Source organism: Salvelinus namaycush, chromosome 33, assembly GCF_016432855.1.
Source record: "Salvelinus namaycush isolate Seneca chromosome 33, SaNama_1.0, whole genome shotgun sequence".
NCBI classification, from domain to species: Eukaryota; Metazoa; Chordata; class Actinopteri; order Salmoniformes; family Salmonidae; genus Salvelinus; species Salvelinus namaycush.
The window spans coordinates 37197798-37224440 of record NC_052339.1 but is presented as its reverse complement, the minus strand read 5'-3'; the positions used below and the strand labels follow the sequence as shown (position 1 = coordinate 37224440).

At 39.4% G+C, this 26643-nt stretch overlaps 1 protein-coding gene across 1 annotated transcript in view; it reads right to left on the bottom strand.

The window, feature by feature from the left end:
• Positions 1–26643, bottom strand: part of LOC120027941 (solute carrier family 22 member 13-like) — a 65201-nt gene that overhangs the window by 19232 nt on the left and 19326 nt on the right. The window contains exons 3-7 of the mRNA XM_038973033.1: positions 25828–26081; positions 22846–23014; positions 22394–22514; positions 8104–8198; positions 3413–3627 (exon numbers count right to left, since the gene is read on the bottom strand). Coding sequence (XP_038828961.1) covers positions 3413–3627; positions 8104–8198; positions 22394–22514; positions 22846–23014; positions 25828–26081 — 854 coding nt within the window. The remainder of the gene's footprint in view (positions 1–3412; positions 3628–8103; positions 8199–22393; positions 22515–22845; positions 23015–25827; positions 26082–26643) is intronic.

The following is a 26643-nucleotide window of genomic DNA, read 5'->3' as shown; positions in this document are numbered from 1 at the left end:
GCTGCGGACGCTCCTCTACTCTGTTAATCAGAATATGTACCGCTGTGGACGGTCCTCTACTCCGTTAATCAGAATATGTACCGCTGTGGACGCTCCTTTACTACGTTAATCAGAATATGTACCGCTGTGGACGCTCCTCTACTCCGTTAATCAGAATATGTACCGCTACCGGACGGTCCTCTACTACGTTAATCAGAATATGTACCGCTGTGGACGGTCCTCTACTACGTTAATCAGAATATGTACCGCTGTGGACGGTCCTCTACTACGTTAATCAGAATATGTACCGCTGTGGACGGTCCTCTACTACGTTAATCAGAATATGTACCGCTGTGGACGCTCCTCTAATCCGTTAATCAGAATATGTACCGCTGTGGACGCTCCTCTACTCCGTTAATCAGAATATGTACCGCTACCGGACGGTCCTCTACTACGTTAATCAGAATATGTACCGCTGTGGACGGTCCTCTACTCCGTTAATCAGAATATGTACCGCTGTGGACGGTCCTCTACTACGTTAATCAGAATATGTACCGCTGTGGACGCTCCTCTACTCCGTTAATCAGAATATGTACCGCTGCCGGACGGTCCTCTACTACGTTAATCAGAATATGTACCGCTGTGGACGGTCCTCTACTACGTTAATCAGAATATGTACCGCTGTGGACGCTCCTCTACTCCGTTAATCAGAATATGTACCGCTGTGGACGGTCCTCTACTCTGTTAATCTGAATATGTACCGCTGTGGATGCTCCTCTACTCCGTTAATCAGAATATGTACCGCTGTGGACGGTCCTCTACTACGTTAATCAGAATATGTACCGCTGTGGACGCTCCTCTACTCCGTTAATCAGAATATGTACCGCTGCGGACGCTCCTCTACTCTGTTAATCAGAATATGTACCGCTGTGGACGCTCCTCTACTCCGTTAATCAGAATATGTACCGCTGCAGACGCTCCTCTACTCCGTTAATCAGAATATGTACCGCTGTGGACGCTCCTCTACTCCGTTAATCAGAATATGTACCGCTGCGGACGCTCCTCTACTCCGTTAATCAGAATATGTACCGCTGTTGACGCTCCTCTACTCCGGTAATCAGAATATGTACCGCTGTGGACGCTCCTCTACTCCGTTAATCAGAATATGTACCGCTGTGGACGGTCCTCTACTACGTTAATCAGAATATGTACCGCTGCGGACGCTCCTCTACTCCGTTAATCAGAATATGTACCGCTGCCGGACGGTCCTCTACTCCGTTAATCAGAATATGTACCGCTGTGGACGCTCCTCTACTCCGTTAATCAGAATATGTACCGCTACCGGACGGTCCTCTACTCCGTTAATCAGAATATGTACCGCTGTGGACGGTCCTCTACTACGTTAATCAGAATATGTACCGCTGTGGACGGTCCTCTACTCCATTAATCAGAATATGTACCGCTGTGGACGCTCCTCTACTCCGTTAATCAGAATATGTACCGCTACCGGACGGTCCTCTACTCCGTTAATCAGAATATGTACCACTGTGGACGCTCCTCTACTCCATTAATCAGAATATGTACCGCTGTGGACGGTCCTCTACTACGTTAATCAGAATATGTACCGCTGTGGACGGTCCTCTACTCCATTAATCAGAATATGTACCGCTGTGGACGCTCCTCTACTCCGTTAATCAGAATATGTACCGCTACCGGACGGTCCTCTACTCCGTTAATCAGAATATGTACCGCTGTGGACGGTCCTCTACTCCGTTAATCAGAATATGTACCGCTGTGGACGCTCCTCTACTACGTTAATCAGAATATGTACCGCTGTGGACGGTCCTCTACTCCGTTAATCAGAATATGTACCGCTGTGGACGCTCCTCTACTACGTTAATCAGAATATGTACCGCTGTGGACGGTCCTCTACTCCGTTAATCAGAATATGTACCGCTGTGGACGCTCCTCTACTCCGTTAATCAGAATATGTACCGCTGCGGACGCTCCTCTACTCTGTTAATCAGAATATGTACCGCTGTGGACGGTCCTCTACTCCGTTAATCAGAATATGTACCGCTGTGGACGCTCCTCTACTACGTTAATCAGAATATGTACCGCTGTGGACGCTCCTCTACTCCGTTAATCAGAATATGTACCGCTACCGGACGGTCCTCTACTACGTTAATCAGAATATGTACCGCTGTGGACGGTCCTCTACTCCGTTAATCAGAATATGTACCGCTGTGGACGGTCCTCTACTACGTTAATCAGAATATGTACCGCTGTGGACGGTCCTCTACTACGTTAATCAGAATATGTACCGCTGTGGACGCTCCTCTACTCCGTTAATCAGAATATGTACCGCTGCCGGACGGTCCTCTACTACGTTAATCAGAATATGTACCGCTGTGGACGGTCCTCTACTACGTTAATCAGAATATGTACCGCTGTGGACGCTCCTCTACTCCGTTAATCAGAATATGTACCGCTGTGGACGGTCCTCTACTCTGTTAATCTGAATATGTACCGCTGTGGATGCTCCTCTACTCCGTTAATCAGAATATGTACCGCTGTGGACGGTCCTCTACTACGTTAATCAGAATATGTACCGCTGTGGACGCTCCTCTACTCCGTTAATCAGAATATGTACCGCTGCGGACGCTCCTCTACTCTGTTAATCAGAATATGTACCGCTGTGGACGCTCCTCTACTCCGTTAATCAGAATATGTACCGCTGCAGACGCTCCTCTACTCCGTTAATCAGAATATGTACCGCTGTGGACGCTCCTCTACTCCGTTAATCAGAATATGTACCGCTGCGGACGCTCCTCTACTCCGTTAATCAGAATATGTACCGCTGTGGACGCTCCTCTACTCCGGTAATCAGAATATGTACCGCTGTGGACGCTCCTCTACTCCGTTAATCAGAATATGTACCGCTGTGGACGGTCCTCTACTACGTTAATCAGAATATGTACCGCTGCGGACGCTCCTCTACTCCGTTAATCAGAATATGTACCGCTGCCGGACGGTCCTCTACTCCGTTAATCAGAATATGTACCGCTGTGGACGGTCCTCTACTCCGTTAATCAGAATATGTACCGCTACCGGACGGTCCTCTACTCCGTTTATCAGAATATGTACCGCTGTGGACGCTCCTCTACTACGTTAATCAGAATATGTACCGCTGTGGACGCTCCTCTACTCCGTTAATCAGAATATGTACCGCTGTGGACGGTCCTCTACTCCGTTAATCAGAATATGTACCGCTGTGGACGGTCCTCTACTACGTTAATCAACAAAAGGGCAAAAGAGTTGCGCTGTTTCAACAAATGTGGATTCCATCTTCAAGTGATAAAACAGCCTTAATAATGTAAAAAGTGTTAAAATAACAGAATAAAAATCTACTTTCATAAAATACCAATTTTACCATCTGGAACAGCTAGAAGAACAAGACAGGCTGTGCCTCCGAAGAACAGGGCGATGGCCTGACTTATCCTCCGTCCAAAGTGTTCTATGAGGGGCAGGGAGCCCAGCCGGGCAGGGAGCTCAGCAATACCAAAGATCAGCTGGGTCAGATAGATGTCCAGACCAAAGTTACCCACGTTTAGACTCACCCCATAGTACACCAGACTGGTTACAAACCTGAGAGCGAGAGAGAGCAAGAGAAAGCGAGAGAGACCAAAAATTCCAATTGGCTATACTTATATATCATCCTTAGCTCTGGCATCTCCCCCAGTATTTGAAACCAAGAACTGATCACCCCAATTCACAAAAGTGCAGACAAATTAGAACCCAATAACTACCATTTTCGCCGCCACATCCTTTTCAAAGTGGGGCTCCCGAGTGGCGCAGCGGTCTAAGGCACTGCATCTCAGTGTTAGAGGCATCACTACAGACCCTGGTTAGATTCCAGGCTGTATCACAACCAGGGTAGGCCGTCATTGTAAATAAGAATTTGTTCTTAAACTGACTTGTCTACTTAAATAAAGGTTCAATATATATATTTATTACTTTTAAGTAGCCCAATTGTAAATGAGAATTTGTTCTTAATTGACTTGTCTAGTTAAATAAAGGTTATACATATATATATTTGTAAAAGCAGCCCAATTAGTAGCTACCTAACTAATCCAAATATCTGGTTGGATTTATTGATTATACAGCTTGAATACCAACGTATAGCTAGCTATCTACAGTAGCCTTGGTTTGATCGCATACACTTCTTATGACTGGCAGCATGGTGCAAGCAGCTGCGTTGATGCCGAGCAACTCGCGACTCCTGTGGTGGGCTGGGTGCAATGCACGCTGACACGGTCGTCAGGTGTTCGGTGTTTCCTCTGACACATTGGTGCGGCTGGCTTCTGGGTTAAGAGGGCATGGTGTAAACAAGCAGTGCGGCTTGGCTGGGTTGTGTTTCAGAGGACGCACGGCTCTCGACAATCGCCTCTCCCGAGTCCGTACAGGAGTGCACGAAGGGACAAGAACATCGCTGCCGGCCAAACCCTCCCCTAACCCGGACGACGCTGGGCAAATTGTGCTCAGCCCCATGAGTCTCCCGGTCGCGGCCGGTTTGAGTCCAGACAGAGCCTGGACTCAAACCAGGATCTCTAGTGGCACAGCTAGCACTGCGATAGAGTGCCTTAGACCACTGCACCACTCGGAAGACCCTGAGCGATAAATTATAAATTTAATCAAAACTGTTGCTCCTACAAACGTATTCAGTCCGAAAGGTGGCAAGGAGCAAGGTCTGGGAAAATGTTTATTTTTTCCTAATAATGCTATTGTCCATTTTAAAAATCCGGAAAATGGTTCTCGGGGATGTCTCTGACAAGAGGTGTGGAGTGTTTTGTGTATCTCCAATCAAGGTGATTTGCTAAATTTTCTTTGGTGTCATATTGGCTTAGATAGGTTTAATTCAACATTATGCTTCCATCAAAGCCTACTAATAATCAAATTATTGCCAAATTAACAGTGGTGTAAAGTACTTAAGAAAACTTTAAAGTACTAATTAATACGTTTTTGGGTGGAAACTGTACATTTACTACTGATATTTCAGACTACTTTTACTATTTAAATTTTAGACTACTTTTACTGTTTATATTTCAGACTACTTTACTGTTTATATTTCAGACTACTTTACTGTTTATATTTCAGACTACTTTACTGTTTATATTTCAGACTACATTACTGTTTATATTTCAGACTACTTTACTGTTTATATTTCAGACTACTTTACTGTTTATATTTCAGACTACATTACTGTTTATATTTCAGACTACTTTACTGTTTATATTTCAGACTACTTTACTGTTTATATTTCAGACTACTTTACTGTTTATATTTCAGACTACATTACTGTTTATATTTCAGACTACTTTACTGTTTATATTTCAGACTACTTTACTGTTTATATTTCAGACTACTTTACTGTTTATATTTCAGACTACATTACTGTTTATATTTCAGACTACTTACAATTTAACGCGTGTCAATATATCAAACTCCTTATGTTAAATTTACGGACAGACAGGCTCACACTCCAACATTCAGACATCATTTACACAGTATTATTTTCACTCAAGTATGAAAATTCTGTACTTTTGGATTGAGTCTCAGTCATGCCATTGTAATTTGAATATGGTCAATCATGGGTAGTTACTGTAAACATTGATCGAACAGATGGAGAGGGTGCCACAAACAGTCTCATACTGACCAGATAGAGCAGAGAATGAGGTACTGACCAGATACATCAGAGAATGAGGTACTGACCGGATAGAGCAGAGAATGAGGTACTGACCAGATACAGCAGAGAATGAGGTACTGACCGGATAGAGCAGAGAATGAGGTACTGACCGGATAGAGCAGAGAATGATGTACTGACCGGATAGAGCAGAGAATGAGGTACTGACCAGATAGAGCAGAGAATGAGGTACTGACCGGATAGAGTAGAGAATGAGGTACTGACCGGATAGAGCAGAGAATGAGGTACTGACCAGATAGAGCAGAGAATGAGGTACTGACCGGATAGAGCAGAGAACGAGGTACTGACCAGATAGAGCAGAGAATGAGGTACTGACCAGATAGAGCAGAGAATGAGGTACTGACCAGATAGAGCAGAGAATGAGGTACTGACCGGATAGAGCAGAGAATGAGGTACTGACCGGATAGAGCAGAGAATGAGGTACTGACCAGATAGAGCAGAGAATGAGGTACTGACCGGATAGAGCAGAGAATGAGGTACTGACCAGATAGAGCAGAGAATGAGGTACTGACCAGATAGAGCAGAGAATGAGGTACTGACCAGATAGAGCAGAGAATGAGGTACTGACCAGATAGAGCAGAGAAATAGGTACTGACCAGATAGAGCAGAGAAATAGGTACTGACCAGATAGAGCAGAGAATGAGGTGCTGACCAGATAGAGAAGAGACTGAGGTACTGACCAGATAGAGAAGAGAATGAGGTACTGACCAGATAGAGCAGAGAATGAGGTACTGACCAGATATAGGAGAGAATGAGGTACTGACCAGATAGAGAAGAGAATTAGGTACTGACCAGATAGAGCAGAGAATTAGGTACTGACCAGATAGAGCAGAGAATGAGGTACTGACCAGATAGAGCAGAGAATGAGGTACTGACCAGATAGAGCAGAGAATAAGGTACTGACCAGATAGAGCAGAGAATGAGGTACTGACCAGATAGAGGAGAGAATGAGGTACTGACCAGATAGAGCAGAGAATGAGGTACTGACCGGATAGAGCAGAGAATGAGGTACTGACCGGATAGAGCAGAGAATGAGGTACTGACCGGATAGAGCAGAGAATGAGGTACTGACCAGATAGAGCAGAGAATGAGGTACTGACCGGATAGAGCAGAGAATGAGGTACTGACCAGATAGAGCAGAGAATGAGGTACTGACCAGATAGAGCAGAGAATGAGGTACTGACCAGATAGAGCAGAGAATGAGGTACTGACCAGATAGAGCAGAGAAATAGGTACTGACCAGATAGAGCAGAGAAATAGGTACTGACCAGATAGAGCAGAGAATGAGGTACTGACCAGATAGAGAAGAGACTGAGGTACTGACCAGATAGAGAAGAGAATGAGGTACTGACCAGATAGAGCAGAGAATGAGGTACTGACCAGATATAGGAGAGAATGAGGTACTGACCAGATAGAGCAGAGAATTAGGTACTGACCAGATAGAGCAGAGAATTAGGTACTGACCAGATAGAGCAGAGAATAAGGTACTGACCAGATAGAGCAGAGAATGAGGTACTGACCAGATAGAGAAGAGAATTAGGTACTGACCAGATAGAGCAGAGAATTAGGTACTGACCAGATAGAGCAGAGAATGAGGTACTGACCAGATAGAGCAGAGAATGAGGTACTGACCAGATAGAGCAGAGAATAAGGTACTGACCAGATAGAGCAGAGAATGAGGTACTGACCAGATAGAGGAGAGAATTAGGTACTGACCAGATATAGGAGAGAATGAGGTACTGACCAGATAGAGAAGAGAATTAGGTACTGACCAGATATAGCAGAGAAATAGGTACTGACCAGATAGAGCAGAGAATGAGGTACTGACCAGATAGAGAAGAGACTGAGGTACTGACCAGATAGAGAAGAGACTGAGGTACTGACCAGATATAGGAGAGAATGAGGTACTGACCAGATAGAGCAGAGAATGAGGTACTGACCAGATAGAGCAGAGAATGAGGTACTGACCAGATATAGGAGAGAATGAGGTACTGACCAGATAGAGAAGAGAATTAGGTACTGACCAGATAGAGCAGAGAATTAGGTACTGACCAGATAGAGCAGAGAATGAGGTACTGACCAGATAGAGCAGAGAATGAGGTACTGACCAGATAGAGCAGAGAATAAGGTACTGACCAGATAGAGCAGAGAATGAGGTACTGACCAGATAGAGGAGAGAATTAGGTACTGACCAGATATAGGAGAGAATGAGGTACTGACCAGATAGAGAAGAGAATTAGGTACTGACCAGATATAGCAGAGAATGAGGTACTGACCAGATATAGGAGAGAATGAGGTACTGACCAGATATAGGAGAGAATGAGGTACTGACCAGATATAGGAGAGAATGAGGTACTGACCAGATATAGGAGAGAATGAGAGCCCGTTTTCTCAGGTACGGGATCCTGAAAATGTCCAACATACTGCCCTTCTTGGTCGAGCCCTCCTCCTCCAGCTGCAGAGGAAGATCAAATCAAATTGTATTAGTCACATGCGCCAAATAAAACAGGTGTAGACTTTACAGTGAAATGCTTACTTACGAACCCTTAACCAAGCAGTTAAAAAAAATACAGAAAATAATATATACAGGGGTGTGCCGGTACAGAGTCAATGTTTTTATTTCACCTTTATTTAACCAGGTCGGCCAGTTGAGAACAAGTTCTCATTTACAACTGCAACCTGGCCAAGATAAAGCAAAGCAGTGCGACACAAACAACAACACAGAGTTACACATTTAGAATAAACAAACGTACAGTCAATAACACGATAGAAAAATCTATATACAGTGTGTGCAAATAAAGTAAGGAGGTAAGGCAATCAATAGTGGCGAAGTAATTACAGATTAGCAATTTACACTGGAGTGATATATATGCAGATGAGGATGTGCAGAAATACTGGTGTGCAAAAGAGCAGAAAAACAAAAACAAATATGGGGATGAGGTAGGTAGTTGGTTGGATGGGCTATTTACAGATGGGCTGTGTACAGCTGCAGCGATCGGTAAGCTGCTCTGACAGCTGACGCTTAAAGTTAGTGAGGGAGATATAAGTCTCCAACTTCAGTGATTTTTGCAATTCGTTCCAGTCATTGGCAGCAGAGAACTGGAAGGAAAGGAGGTGTTGGCTTTGGGGATGACCAGTCACAAATAGTAGTAGTATTTCTTTACTTACCTATTGTTCACCTAATACCTTTTTTGCACTATTGGTTAGAGCCTGCAAGTAAGCATTTCACTGTAAGGTCTACCTACACCTGTTGTATTCGGCGCACGTGACAAATAAACTTTGATTTGAAGTGTTGGAGTCAACATGGGCCAGCGTCCATGTAGAACACTTTCGACACCTTGAAGAGTCCATGCCCCCAGCGAATTGGGGCTGTTCTGAGGGCAATATTAAGGTCTTCCTAATGTTTGGTATCCTTAGTGTAGTGTTCTAGTCCCATCCAGGATGGTGGAAGGTACTGTGAGTTCAGATATATGATAGTGATGATAATAACCTGCTGGATGTTAGTATGATAGCGATGATAATAACCTGCTGGATGTTAGTATGATAGTGATGATATAACCGCTGGATGTTAGTATGATAGTGATGATAATAACCTGCTGGATGTTAGTATGATAGTGATGATAATAACCTGCTGGATGTTAGTATGATAGTGATGATAATAACCTGCTGGATGATAGTACGATAGTGATGATAACCTGCTGGATGTTAGTATGATAGTGATGATAATAACCTGCTGGATGTTAGTATGATAGTGATGATAATAACCTGCTGGATGTTAGTATGATAGTGATGATAATAACCTGCTGGATGTTAGTATGATAGTGATGATAATAACCTGCTGGATGTTAGTATGATAGTGATGATAATAACCTGCTGATGTTAGTATGAGTAGTGATGATAACCTGCGGATGTTAGTATGATAGTGATGATGATAACCTGCTGGATGTTAGTATGATAGTGATGATAATAACCTGCTGGATGTTAGTATGATAGTGATGATAATAACCTGCTGGATGTTAGTATGATAGTGATGATAATAACCTGCTGGATGTTAGTATGATAGTGATGATAATAAACCTGCTGGATGTTAGTATGATAGTGATGATAAAACCTGCTGGATGTTAGTATGATAGTGATGATAATAACCTGCTGGATGTTGGATGATAGTGATGATAATAACCTGCTGGATGTTAGTATGTAGTGATGATAAACCTGCGGATGTTAGTATGATAGTGATAATAATAACCTGCTGGATGTTAGTATGATAGTGATAATAATAACCTGCTGGATGTTAGTATGATAGTGATGATAATAACCTGCTGGATGTTAGTATGATAGTGATGATAATAACCTGCTGGATGTTAGTATGATAGTGATGATAATAACCTGCTGGATGTTAGTATGATAGTGATGATAATAACCTGCTGGATGTTAGTATGATAGTGATAATAATAACCTGGGAGTTAGTATGATAGTGATGATAATAAACCTGCTGGATGTTAGTATGATAGTGATGATAATAACCTGCTGGATGTTAGTATGATAGTGATGATAATAACCTGCTGGATGTTAGTATGATAGTGATGATAATAACCTGCTGGATGTTAGTATGATAGTGATGATAATAACCTGCTGGATGTTAGTATGATAGTGATGATAATAACCTGCTGGATGTTAGTATGATAGTGATGATAACCTGCTGGATGTTAGTATGATAGTGATGATAATAACCTGCTGGATGTTAGTATGATAGTGATGATAATAACCTGCTGGATGTTAGTATGATAGTGATGATAATAACCTGCTGGATGTTAGTATGATAGTGATGATAACCTGCTGGATGTTAGTATGATAGTGATGATAATAACCTGCTGGATGTTAGTATGATAGTGATGATAATAACCTGCTGGATGTTAGTATGATAGTGATGATAATAACCTGCTGGATGTTTAGTATGATAGTGATGATAATAACCTGCTGGATGTTAGTATGATAGTGATGATAACCTGCTGGATGTTAGTATGATAGTGATGATAATAACCTGTTGGATGTTAGTATGATAGTGATGATAATAACCTGCTGGATGTTAGTATGATAGTGATGATAATAACCTGCTGGATGTTAGTATGATAGTGATGATAATAACCTGCTGGATGTTAGTATGATAGTGATGATAATAACCTGCTGGATGTTAGTATGATAGTGATGATAATAACCTGCTGGATGTTAGTATGATAATGATGATAATAACCTGCTGGATGTTAGTATGATAGTGATGATGATAACCTGCTGGATGTTAGAGTGTGATGATAATAACCTGCTGGATGTTAGTATGATAGTGATGATAATAACCTGCTGGATGTTAGTATGATATTGATGATAAAACCTGCTGGATGTTAGTATGATAGTGATGATAATAACCTGCTGGATGTTAGTATGATAGTGATGATAACCTGCTGGATGTTAGTATGTAGTGATGATAATAACCTGTGGATGTTAGTAGATAGTGATAATAACCTGTGGATGTTAGTATGATAGTGAGATAATAACCTGCTGGATGTTAGTATGATAGTGATGATAACCTGCTGGATGTTAGTATATAGTGATGATAATAACTGCTGGATGTTAGTATGATAGTGATGATAACCTGCTGGATGTTAGTATGATAGTGATGATAATAACCTGCTGGATGTTAGTATGATAGTGATGATAATAACCTGCTGGATGTTAGTATGATAATGATGATAATAACCTGCGGATGTTAGTATGATAGTGATGATAATAACCTGCTGGATTTAGTATGATAGTGATGATAATAACCTGCTGGATGTTAGTATGATAGTGATGATAATAAACCTGCTGGATGTTAGTATGATAGTGATGATAACCTGCTGGATGTTAGTATGATAGTGATTGATATAACCTGCTGGATGTGTTAGTATGATAGTGATGATAATAACCTGCTGGATGTTAGTATGATAATGATGATAATAACCTGCTGGATGTTAGTATGATAGTGATGATAATAACCTGCTGGATGTTAGTATGATAGTGATGATAATAACCTGCTGGATGTTAGTATGATAGTGATGATAATAACCTGCTGGATGTAGTATGATAGTGATGATAATAACCTGCTGGATGTTAGTATGATAGTGATGATAACCTGCTGGATGTTAGTATGATAGTGATGATAATAACCTGCTGGATGTTAGTATGATAGTGATGATAATAACCTGCTGGATGTTAGTATGATAATGATGATAATAACCTGCTGGATGTTAGTATGATAGTGATGATAATAACCTGCTGGATGTTAGTATGATAGTGATGATAATAAATGCTGGATGTTAGTATGATAGTGATGATAATAACCTGCTGGATGTTAGTATGATAGTGATGATAATAACCTGCTGGATGTTAGTATGATAATGATGATAATAACCTGCTGGATGTTAGTATGATAGTGATGATAATAACCTGCTGGATGTTAGTATGATAGTGATGATAATAACCTGCTGGATGTTAGTATGATAGTGATGATAATAACCTGCTGGATGTTAGTATGATAGTGATGATAATAACCTGCTGGATGTTAGTATGATAGTGATGATAATAACCTGCTGGATGTTAGTATGATAGTGATGATAACCTGCTGGATGTTAGTATGATGTGATGATAATAACCTGCTGGATGTTAGTATGATAGTGATGATAATAACCTCTGGATGTTAGTAGATAGTGATGATAATAACCTGCTGGATGTTAGATGATAGTGATGATAAACCTGCTGGATGTTAGTATGAATAGTGATGATAATAACCTGCTGGATGTTAGTATGATAGTGATGATAATAACCTGCTGGATGTTAGTATGATAGTGATGATAATAAACCTGCTGGATGTTAGTATGATAGTGGTGTAATAACCTGCTGGATGTTAGTATGATATGATGATAAAACCTGCTGGATGTTAGGATGATAGTGTGATAATAACCTGCTGGATGTTAGTATGATAGTGATGATAACCTGCTGGATGTTAGTATGATAGTGATGATAACCTGCTGGGATGTTAGTATGATAGTGATGATAATAACCTGCTGGATGTTAGTATGATAGTGATGATAATAACCTGCTGGATGTTAGTGATAGTGATGATAATAACCTGCTGGATGTTAGTATGATAGTGATGATAATAACCTGCTGGATGTTAGGATGATAGTGATGATAATAACCTGCTGGATGTTAGTATGATAGTGATGATAACCTGCTGGATGTTAGTATGATAGTGATGATAACCTGCGGATGTTAGTATGATAGTGATGATAATAACCTGCTGGATGTTAGTATGATAGTGATGATAATAAACTGCTGGATGTTAGTATGATAGGATGGTAATAACCTGCTGGATGTTAGTATGATAGTGATGATAATAACCTGCTGGATGTAGTATGATAGTGAGTGATGAATAACCTGCTGGATGTTAGTATGATGTGATGATAATAACCTGCTGGATGTTGGATGATAGTGATGATAATAACCTGCTGGATGTTAGTATGATAGTGATGATAATAACCTGCTGGATGTTAGTATGATAGTGATGATAATAACCTGCTGGATGTTAGTATGATAGTGATGATAATAACCGCTGGATGTTCAGTTAGATAGTGATGATAATAACCTGCTGGATGTTAGTATGATAGTGATGATAATAACCTGCTGGATGAGTATGATAGTGATGATAATAACCTGCTGGATGTTAGTATGATAGTGATGATAATAACCTGCTGGATGTTAGTATGATAGTGATGATATAACCTGCTGGATGTTAGTATGATAGTGATGATAACCTGCTGGATGTTGTATGATAGTGATGATAACCTGCTGGATGTTAGTATGATAGTGATGATAATAACCTGCTGGATGTTAGTATGATAGTGATGATAATAACCTGCTGGATGTTAGTATGATAGTGATGATAATAACCTGCTGGATGTTAGTATGATAGTGATGATAATACCTGCTGGATGTTTGTATGATAGTGATGATAATAACCTGCTGGATGTTAGTATGATAGTGATGATAATAAACCTGCTGGATGTTAGTATGATAGTGATGATAATAACCTGCTATGTTAGTATGATATGAGATAACCTGCTGATTAGTATGATAGTGTGATATAAACCTGCTGGATGTTAGTATGATAGTGATGATAACCTGCTGGATGTTAGTATGATAGTGATGATAATAACCTGCTGGATGTTAGTATGATAATGATGATAATAACCTGCTGGATGTTAGTATGATAGTGATGATAATACCTGCTGGAGTTAGTATGATAGGAGATAACCTGCTGGATGTTAGTATGATAGTGATGATTAATAACCTGCTGGATGTTAGTATGTAGTGATGATAATAACCTGCTGGATGTTAGTATGATAGTGATGATAATAACCTGCTGGATGTTTGTATGATAGTGATGATAATAACCTGCTGGAGTTAGTATGATAGTGATGATAATAACCGCTGGATGTTAGTATGATAGTGATGATATAACCTGCTGGATGTTAGTATGATAGTGATGATAATAACCTGCTGGATGTTAGTATGATAGTGATGATAATAACCTGCTGGATGTTAGTATGATAGTGATGATAATAACCTGCTGGATGTTAGTATGATAGTGATGATAATAACCTGTTGATGTTAGTATGATAGTTGATGAAATAACCTGCTGGATGTTAGTATGATAGTGATGAAATAACCTGCTGGATGTTAGTATGATAGTGATGATAATAACCTGCTGGATTTTAGGATGATAGTGATGATATAACCTGCTGGATGTTAGTATGATAGTGTGATAAAACTGCTGGATGTTAGTATGATATGATGATAATAACCTGTGGATGTTAGTATGATAGTGGTGATATAACCTGCTGGATGTTAGTATGATAGTGATGATATAACCTGCTGGATGTTAGTATGATAGTGATGATAATAACCTGCGGATGTTAGTATGATAGTGATGATAATAACCTGCTGGATGTTAGTATGATAGTGATGATAATAACCTGCTGGATGTTAGTATGATAGTGATGATAATAACTGCTGGATGTTAGTATGATAGTGATGATAATAACCTGCTGGATGTTAGTATGATAGTGATGATAAAAACCTGTGGATGTTAGTATGATAGTGTGATAATAACCTGCTGGATGTTAGTATGATAGTGGATGATAAAACCTGCTGGATGTTAGTATGATAGTGATGATAATAACCTGCTGGATGTTAGTATGATAGTGATGATAATAACCTGCTGGATGTTAGTATGATAGTGATGTAATAACCTGCTGGATGTTAGTATGATAGTGATGATAATAACCTGCTGGATGTTAGTATGATAGTGATGATAATAACCTGCTGGATGTTAGTATGATAGTGATGATAATAACCTGCTGGATTGTAGTATGATAGTGATGATAATAACCTGTGGATGTTAGTATGATAGTGAGATAATAACCTGCTGGATGTTAGTATGATAGTGATGATAATAACCTGCTGGTTTAGTATGATAGTTGATGATAACCTGCTGGATGTTAGTATGATAGTGATGTAATAACCTGCTGGATGTTAGTATGATAGTGTGATGATAATAACCTGCTGGATGTTAGTATGATAGTGATGATAATAACCTGCTGGATGTTAGTATGATAGTGATGATAATAACCTGCTGGATGTTAGTAGATAGTGATGATAATAACCTGCTGGATGTAGTATGATAGTGATGATAATAACCTGCTGGATGTTAGTATGATAGTGATAATATAACCTGCTGGATGTTAGTATGATAGTGATGATAATAACCCTGCTGGATGTTAGTATGATAGTGATGATAATAACCTGCGGATGTTAGTATGATAGTGATGATAACCTGCTGGATGTTAGTATGATAGTGATGATATAACCTGCTGGATGTTAGTATGATAGTGATGATAATAACCTGCTGGGATGTTAGTATGATAGTGATGATAATAACCTGCTGGATGTTAGTATGATAGTGAGGATAATAACCTGCTGGATGTTAGTATGATAGTGATGATAAAACCTGCTGGAGTTAGTATGATAGTGATGATAATAACCTGCTGGATGTTAGTATGATAGTGATGATGATAACCTGCTGGATGTTAGTATGATAGTGATGATAATAACTGCTGATGGATGTTAGTATGGATAGTGATGATAATAACCTGCTGGATGTTAGTATGATAGTGATGATAATAACCTGCTGGATGTTAGTATGTAGTGATGATAACCTGCTGGATGTTAGTATGATAGTGATGATAAAACTGCTGGATGTTAGTATGATAGTGATGATAATAACCTGCTGGATGTTAGTATGATAGTGATGTAATACCTGCTGGAGTTAGTATGATAGTGATGATATAACTGTGGATGTTAGTATGATAGTGATGATAATAACCTGCTGGATGTTAGATGATAGTGATGATAATAACCTGCTGGATGTTAGTATGATAGTGATATAACCTGCTGGATGTTAGTATGATAGTGATGATAACTGTGGATGTTAGTATGATAGTGATGTAACCTGCGGATGTTAGTATGATAGTGATGATGATAACCTGCTGGATGTTAGTATGATAGTAATGATAACCTGCTGATGTTAGTATGATAGTGATGATAACCTGCTGTGATGTGTTAGTATGATAGTGATGATGATAAACCTGTGGATGTTAGTATGATAGTTGATGATAATAACTGCTGGATGTAGTATGATAGTGATGATAATAACTGCTGGATGTTAGTATGATAGTGATGATAATAACCTGCTGGATGTTAGTATGATAGTGATGATAATAACCGCTGATGTAGTTGATAGTGATGATAATAACCTGCTGGATGGTAGTATGATAGTGAGATAATAACCTGCTGGATGTTAGTATGATGTGATGATAATACCTGCTGGATGTTAGTATGATAGTGATGATAATAACCTGCTGGATGTTAGTAGATAGTGATGATAATAACCTGCTGGATGTTAGTATGATAGTGATGATAATAACCTGCTGGATGTTAGTAGATAGTGATGATAATAACCTGCTGGATGTTAGTATGATAGTGATGATAATAACCTGCTGGATGTTAGTAGATAGTGATGATAAAACCTGTGGATGTAGTATGATATGATGATAATAACCTGCTGGAGTTAGTAGATAGTGATGATAATAACTGCTGGATGTTAGTATGTAGTGATGATAATAAACTGCTGGATGTTAGTATGATAGTGATGATAATAAACCTGCTGGATGTTAGTATGATAGTGTGATAATAACCTGCTGGATGTTAGTATGATAGATGATGATAATAACCTGCTGGGATGTAGTATGATAGTGATGATAAAACCTGCTGGATGTTAGTATGATAGTGGTGATAATAACCTGCTGGATGTTAGTATGATAGTGATGATAATAACCTGCTGGATGTTAGTATGATAGTGATGATAAACCTGCTGGAGTTAGTATGATAGTGATGATAATAACCTGCTGGATGTTAGTGATGATAGTGATGATAATAACCTGCTGGATGTTAGTATGATAGTGATGATAACCTGCGGATGTTAGTATGATAGTGATGATTAATAACCTGCTGGATGTTAGTATGATAGTGATGATAATAACCTGCTGGAGTTTAGTATGATGTGATGATAATAACCTGCTGGATGTTAGTATGATAGTGATGATAATAACTGCTGGATGTTATTATGATAGTGATGATAATAACCTGCTGGATGTTAGTATGATAGTGATAATAATAACCTGCTGGATGTTAGTATGATAGTGATGATAACCTGTGGATGTTAGTATGATAGTGATATAAGAAACCTGCTGGAGTTAGTATGATAGTGAAATTAAAACCTGCTGGATGTTAGTATGATAGTGATATAATAAACCTGCTGGATGTTAGTATGATAGTGATATAATAAACTGCTGGATGTAGTATGATAGTGATATAATAAACCTGCTGGATGTTAGTATGATAGTGTGATAAATAACCTGCTGGATGTTAGTATGATGTGATGATAATAACCTGCTGGATTTAGTATGATAGTGATGATAATAACCTGCTGGATGTTAGTATGATAGTGATGTAATAACTGCTGGTGTTAGTATGTAGTGATGATAATAACCTGCTGGATTGTAGTTGATAGTGGTGATAATAACCTGCTGGATGTTAGGATGATAGTGATGATAATAACCTGCTGGATGTTAGTATGATAGTGATGATAATAACTGCTGGATGTTAGTATGATAGTGATGATAAAACCTGCTGGATGTTAGTATGACAGTGATGATAATAACTGCTGGATGTTAGTATGATAGTGATGATAATAACCTGCTGGATTTAGTATGATAGTGATGATAATAACCTGCTGGATGTTAGTATGATAGTGATGATAATAACTGCTGGATGTTAGTATGATAGTGATAATAATAACCTGCTGGATGTTAGTATGATAGTGATGATAATAACCTGCTGGATGTAGTATGATAGTGATGATGAATAACCTGCTGGATGTTAGTATGATATGATGATAATAACCTGCTGGATGTTAGTATGATAGTGATAATAATAACTGCTGGATGTTAGTATGATAGTGATGATATAACCTGCTGGATGTTAGTATGATAGTGAGATAATAACCTGCTGGATGTTAGTATGATAGTGATGATAATAACCTGCTGGATGTTAGTATGATAGTGATAATAATACCTGCTGGATGTTAGTATGATAGTGATATAATAACCTGCTGGATGTTAGTATGATAGTGATGATAACCTGCTGGATGTTAGTATGATAGTGATGATAACCTGCTGGATGTGTATTGATAGTGTAATATTACGGTTTATAGATATGATGATAATACCTGCTGGATGTTAGTATGATAGTGATAATAATAACCTGCTGGATGTTAGTATGATAGTGATGATGATAACCTGCTGGATGTTAGTATGAAGTGATGATAATAACCTGCTGGATGTTAGTATGATAGTGATAATAATAACCTGCTGGATGTTAGTATGATAGTGATGAAACCTGCTGGATTTAGTATGATAGTGATATAATAACCTGCTGGATGTTAGTATGATAGTGATGATAATAACCTGCTGGATGTTAGTATGATAGTGATGATAAAACCTGCTGGATGTTAGTATGATAGTGATGATAATAACCTGTGGATGTTAGTATGATAGTGATGATAATAACCTGCTGGATGTTAGTATGATAGTGATGATAATAACACTGCGGGTGTATGATAGTGAGATACCTGCTGGATGTAGTATGATAGTTGATGTAATAACCTGCTGGATGTTAGTATGATAGTGATGATAATAACCTGCTGGATGTTAGTATGATAGTGATGATAATAACCTGCTGGATGTTAGTATGATAGTGATGATAAATAACTGCTGGATGTTAGTATGATAGTGATGATAATAACCTGCTGGATGTTAGTATGATAGTGATGATAATAACCTGCTGGATGTAGTATGATAATGATGATAATAACCTGCTGGATGTTAGTATGATAGGATGATAATAACCTGTGGATGTAGTTATGATGTGATGATGATAACTGCTGGATGTTAGTATGATAGTGATGATAATAAACCTGCTGGATGTTAGTATGATAGGGATGATAATAACCGTGGATGTTAGTATGATAGTGTGATAATAACCTGCTGGATGTTAGTATGATAGTGATGTAAAACCTGTGGATGTTAGTATGATAGTGATGATAATAACCTGCTGGATGTTAGGTATGATAGTGATGATAATAAACTGCTGGATGTTAGTATGATAGTGTGATAATAACCTGCTGGATGTTAGTATGATAGTGATGATAATAACCTGCTGGATGTTAGTATGATAGTGATGATAATAACCTGCTGGATGTTAGTATGATAGTGATGAAAACCTGTTGGATGTTAGTATGATAGTGATGATAACCTGCTGGATGTTAGTATGATAGTGATGATAATAACCTGCTGGATGTTAGTATGACAGTGATGATAATAACCTGCTGGATGTTAGTATGATAGTGATGATAAAACCTGCTGGATGTTAGTATGATAGATGATGATAATAACCTGCTGGATGTTAGGATGATAGTGATTGATAATAACCTGCTGGATGTTAGTATGATAGTGATGATAATAACCTGCTGGATGTTAGTATGATAGTGATGATAATAACCTGCTGGATGTTAGTATGATAGTGATGATAATACCTGCTGGATGTTAGTATGATAGTGATGATAATAACCTGCTGGATGTTAGTATGATAGTGATGATAATAACCTGCTGGATGTTAGTATGATAGTGATGATAATAACCTGCTGGATGTTAGTATGATAGTGATGATAATAACCTGCTGGATGTTAGTATGATAGTGATGATAATAACCTGCTGGATGTTAGTATGATAGTGATGATAATAACCTGCTGGATGTTAGTATGATAGTGATGATAATAACCTGCTGGATGTTAGTATGATAGTGATAATAATAACTGCTGGATGTTAGTATGATAGTGATGATAATAACCTGCTGGATGTTAGTATGATAGTGATGATAACCTGCTGGATGTTAGTATGATAGTGATGATAACCTGCTGGATGTTAGTATGATAGTGATAATAATAACCTGCTGGATGTTAGTATGATAGTGATGATAATAACCTGCTGGATGTTAGTATGATAGTGATGATAATAACCTGCTGGATGTTAGTATGATAGTGATGATAATAACCTGCTGGATGTAGTATGATAGTGATGATAATAACCTGCTGGATGTTAGTATGATAGTGATGATAATAACCTGCTGGATGTTAGTATGATAGTGATGATGATAACCTGCTGGATGTTAGTATGATAGTGATGATAATAACCTGCTGGATGTTAGTATGATAGTGATGATAATAACCTGCTGGATGTTAGTATGATAGTGTAATAATAACCTGCTGGATGTTAGTATGATAGAGTGATAATATAACCTGCTGGATGTTAGTATGATAGTGATGATAATAACCTGCTGGATGTTAGTATGATAGTGATAATAACCTGCTGGATGTTAGTATGATAGTGATGATAATAACCTGCTGGATGTTAGTATGATAGTGATGATAATAACCTGCTGGATGTTAGTATGATAGTGATGATATAACCTGCTGGATGTTAGTATGATAGTGAATAATAAAACCTGCTGGATGTTAGTATGATAGTGATGATATAACCTGCTGGATGTTAGTATGATAGTGATGATAATAAATGCTGGATGTTAGTATGATAGTGATGATAATAACCTGCTGGATGTTAGTATGATAGTGATGATAATAACCTGCTGAGTAGTATGATATGATATATAACGTGGATGTTAGATGATAGTGATAATAACCTGCTGGATGTTAGTATGATAGTGATGATAATAACCTGCTGGATGTTAGTATGATAGTGATGATAATAACCTGCTGGATGTTAGTATGATAGTGATAATAATAACCTGCTGGATGTTAGTATGATAGTGATGATAATAACCTGCTGGATGTTAGTATGATAGTGATGATAATAACCTGCTGGATGTTAGTATGATAGTGATGATAATAACACTGCTGGATTGGATGTTAGTATGATAGTGATGATAATAACCTGCTGGATGTTAGTATGATAGTGTGATAATAACCTGCTGGATGTTAGTATGATAGTGATGATAATAACCTGCTGGATGTTAGTATGATAGTGATGATAATAACCTGCGTGGATGTTAGTATGATAGTGATGTAATAACCTGCTGGATGTAGTATGATAGGATGATAATAACCTGTGGATGTTAGTATGATAGTGATGATAATAACCTGCTGATGTTAGTATGTATAGTGATGATAATAACCTGCTGGATGTTAGTATGATAGTGATGATAATAACCTGCTGGATGTTAGTATGATAGTGATGATAATAACCTGCTGGATGTTAGTATGATATAGTGAGAAACCTGCTGGATGTTAGTATATAGTGATGTATAACTGCTGATGTTAGTATGATAGTGATGATAATAACCTGCTGATGATGTAGTATGATAGTGATGAAATAACCTGCTGGATGTTAGTATGATAGTGATGAAACCTGCTGGATGTTAGTAGAGTGATGATAATAAACTGCTGGATGTTAGTATGATAGTGATGATAATAACCTGTGGATGTTAGTATGATAGTGATGATAATAACCTGCTGGATGTTTAGTATGATAGTGATGATATAACCTGTGGATGTTAGTATGATAGTGATGATAATAACACTGCTGGATGTTAGTATGATAGTGATGTAAATAACCTGCTGGATGTTAGTATGATAGTGATGATAATAACCTGCTGGATGTTAGTATGATAGTGATGATAATAACCTGCTGGATGTTAGTATGATAGTGATGATAATAACCTGCTGGATGTTAGTATGATAGTGATGATAATAACCTGCTGGATGTTAGTATGATAGTGATGATAATAACCTGCTGGATGTTAGTATGATAGTGTTGATAATAACCTGCTGGATGTTAGGATAATAGTGATGACGATGTAACTAACCTTGTCCAGCAGGCCTTCAGGGATCTCCCTTCCGTTGACTCTCGCAGCTCTGCGGACCTCCTGACGAGCCTCCTCTTGTCGGCCCTGGGTCATCAGCCACCGAGCTGACTCTGGGAGGATCCTAACAGATGATCAGGGATTGGGAGTCAAGGATGGTTCCAGCAAGTACAGTGATGGGTCTACAAAAGAGATGGGTGGAGTAGGCTTCTTTAAAACCACACCTCTGCACCAGCTGACAGACTGACGGGTCAGAGGTTAGAGGTAAAAGGGTTGGAGGTTAGAGACGTACCAGTAGAATAAATCCAGCAGCAGGACAGGGCTGCAGAGGACCAGCTGACAGAGTGACAGGTTAGAGGTCAGGGGTCAGTACGTTCGAATAGAATACCCAGAGGAACAAGACAGGGCTGGAGAGGACCAGCTGACAGACTGACAGGCCAGTGGTAAGAACGTACCAGTAGAATACCCCGAGGAACAGGACAGGGCTGAAGAGGACCAGCTGTAGGATCCTCCAGTCTCTGACCCCGTAGGCAATCCCAGACATCAGCATCAGACCAATGGCATAGAAACAGTGGGAGAAGATGGTGAACAGAGCCCTTTTGTTGTTACCAGTCCACTCAGCACCTGGTTAGAGGTCAGGGGTTAGAGGTCAGTGGTGAACAGCGCCATCCTGTTGTTACCAGTCTACTCAGCACCTGGTTAGTTACCTGGAGGATGGAAACACCTACAGTACATGCCAGAGGTCGGTGTCTGACGGCCATGTCAAACATCTAGTATGGTAGTGTGCAACATGAGTCCTAGAGAGCTGCTGGGGGTGCAGTTTTTTTTACAGCCCAGCAGTAACACAGCTTATTTCTGGGAAGTAAACAACTGTACTTCGCATTTGAAACAAGACATTTGAGAGCTTTAGTTTTCACTACGTGAAAAGGTAGTTACGTAGAGTTGAAGTCGGAAGTTTACATACACTCAGGTTGGAGTCATTAACCTTTTCTCAATAGGGGGGCGCTGTTCTCACTTTGTAAAAAATCGTTCCCAAATTAAACTGCCTCGTACTCAATTCTTGCTCGTACAATATGCATATTATTATTACTATTGGATAGAAAACACTCTCAAGTTTCTAAAACTGTTTGAATTATATCTGTGAGTAAAACAGAACTCATTTTGCAGCAAATTCCATTCAGGAAGTGAAAATCTGAAACGATGCTCTGTTCCCGGGTCATTATTAATTTGCGAATTATTGCATGCACTCATACGCCTTCCCCTAGATGTAACAGGCAGTGGAAGGTGGAATGGGGTGTCTAGCTTGATCTGAGGCCGAACAAGAGCTTTGGAACGTGGGTTTCTTTTCTTTCTCTTGGCGCGGAAGTACCTCAGATTGTCTTCTGATAAGCGTTCGGTATACGGCGGATATTCTGGCTCTGATTTTATTGATCATGTGATAATAACATCATAAGTAGGTTTTTTCAACCGATTTATCGTTTATATCAACGTTTATTGGATTTTGGAATTTTCTTTTTGCGTGGGATGGGACATTCTTGCCACATGCTGCTAGCGTGGCTATGCGTTCACAGAAGAAAGACATTCTAAACCAAACAACGATTTATTCTGGACCAAGGATCCTTGTTACAAGATTCTGATGGAAGCTCAGCAAAAGTAGAACAATTTATGATGTTATTCGTATTTCTGTGAAAATGTATTGCTATTTGCCGTTTTGGGAGCGCTGTCTCGCAATAACGCAAGCTTGTGTATGGTAAAGTTCTTTTAAAAAATCTAACACGGCGGTTGCATTAAGAACAGTGTATCTTCATTTGCCATACAACAAGTATTTTTTAGTAAAGTTATGATAGTTTTGGTGATTAGGTGAGTGTCCAAAAGCTCCGGACATTCTGCATGTTCTACATATTCACAATGTATAACCACGTTTGGCTCTAAATATGCACATTTTGAACAAAACAATAAGTGTATTGTATAACCTGATGTTATATGACTGTATCTGATGAAGTTTGGTCAAGGTTAGTGAAAAATATATCTTTTCTGGTTTTTCGCTATTTACGTGTGAATAATGCATTGTGTGTGTGGCTATTGTGTAAGCTAATATAATGCTATATTGTGTTATCGCTATAAAACACTTAAACAATCTGAAATATTGGCTGGATTCACAAGATGTTTGTCTTTCATTTGCTGTACACCATAATTTGCAAATAAATTCATTAAAATCCTACAATGTGATTTTCTGGATTTTTTTTCCTAATTTTGTCTGTCATAGTTGAAGTGTACCTATAATGAAAATTACAGCCTCTCTATCTTTTTAATGGGAGAACTTTGCACAATTTGGTGGCTGACTAAATACTTTTTTGCCCCACTGTACCTTTGGTACAAAGCGCAAATCAATCCCGAACAGCAGCAAAGGACCTTGTGAAGTGCTGGAGGAAACAGGTACAAAGTATCTGTATCCACAGTAATAAAAACGAGTCATATTCGACATAACCTGAAAGCCGCTCAGCAAGAAAGAAGCACTGCTCCAAAACCGCCATTGAAAAAATCCAGGACTACGGTTTGCAACTGCACATGCGGACAAAGAATTCTTAACTTTTTGCAGAAAATGTCCTCTGGTCTGAGAAACAAAATCAGAACTGTTTGGCCAATAAGACCACCGTTATGTTTAGGAGAAACAGGGAAGGCTGCAAGCGAAAGAACCACATCACCAACCTGTGAAAGCACGGGGTGGCAGCATCATGTTGTGGGGGGTTGCTGTTGCTGCAGGAGGGACTGGTGCACTTCACGAAATAGATGCATCATGATGGGAGAGAAAACTTTAGTGGATATATTGAAGCAACATCCTCAAGACTCAGTCCAGGAAGGTAAAAGCTGATCGCAAAATGGTGTCCTTCAAATGGACAATGACCCCAAGCATACTTCCAAAGTTGTGGCAAAAGGCTTAAGGACAACAAAGTCAACGGTATTGGAGGTGTCCATCACAAACCCTGACCTCCATACTATAATAAACTTGTGTGGGCAGAACTGAAAAGCGCGTGTGAGCAGGAGGTCTACAACACTGACTCAGTTACACAGCTCTGTCAGGAGGAATGGGACAAAATTCACCAACTATTGTGGGAAGCTTGGGAATGCTTATTAACGTTTGACCCAAGGTTAAAACAATTTAAAGGGCAATGCTACCAAATAATAATTGGGTATGTAAACTTCTGACCCACTGGGAATGTGATCAAAGAAACAAAGCTGAAATAAATAATCTCTCACTATTATTCTGACATTTCACATTCTTAAAATAAAGTGGTGATTCCTAACTGACCTGAGACAGGGAATTTTTACTAGGATTAAATGTCAGGAATTGTGAAAAACTGAGTTTAAATGTATTTGGCTAAAGGTGTATGTAAACTTCTGACTTCACCTGTAGTAGAACATTGCAGTGTACCCACCTAAGACAAACGTGTTAATAGCGACGCCTGAGATGGTAGTGCCGACCATGAATCTGAAGGCTATGTAAACATAGATGTTGGGAGAGAAGGCTGCTCCCACGCTGAACAACAGCTGGACGAGCAGACAGAGGAGGATCACAAAACGCCTACCATACCTGAGGAGACAGGAGAGGAGGGGAGACAGGAAAGGAGGGGAGACAGCCTCATTAACTTCCTGTGGAGGAGAGGAGAGACAGGAGAGGAGAGACAGGAGAGGAGAGACAGGAGAGGAGAGACAGGAGAGGAGAGACAGGAGAGGAGAGACAGGAGAGGAGAGACAGGAGAGGAGAGGAGACAGGAGAGGAGAGACAGGAGAGGAGAGGAGACAGGAGAGGAGACAGGAAAGGAGGGGAGACAGGAGAGGAGACAGGAAAGGAGGGGAGACAGGACAGGAGACAGGAGAGGTAGAAGGCAGAAGAGGGGAGACAGCCTATTACACCTGTGAGAGGGAGAGGAGGGAGAGCGAAAGGAGAGGAGACAGCATGGTGGGCACTGGGTCCTATTAAACCTCTAACCTCCATTAAGACCCAGTGGGCTCGGATAACTGAAATATCTTCTAATAACCTCCAATAAGACCCAGTGGGCTCGGATAACTGAAATATCTTCTAATAACCTCCATTAAGACCCAGTGGGCTCGGATAACTGAAATATCTTCTAATAACCTCCATTAAGACCCAGTGGGCTCGGATAACTGAAATATCTTCTAATAACCTCCATTAAGACCCAGTGGGCACGGATAACTGAAATATCTTCTAATAACTCAATAAGACCCAGTGG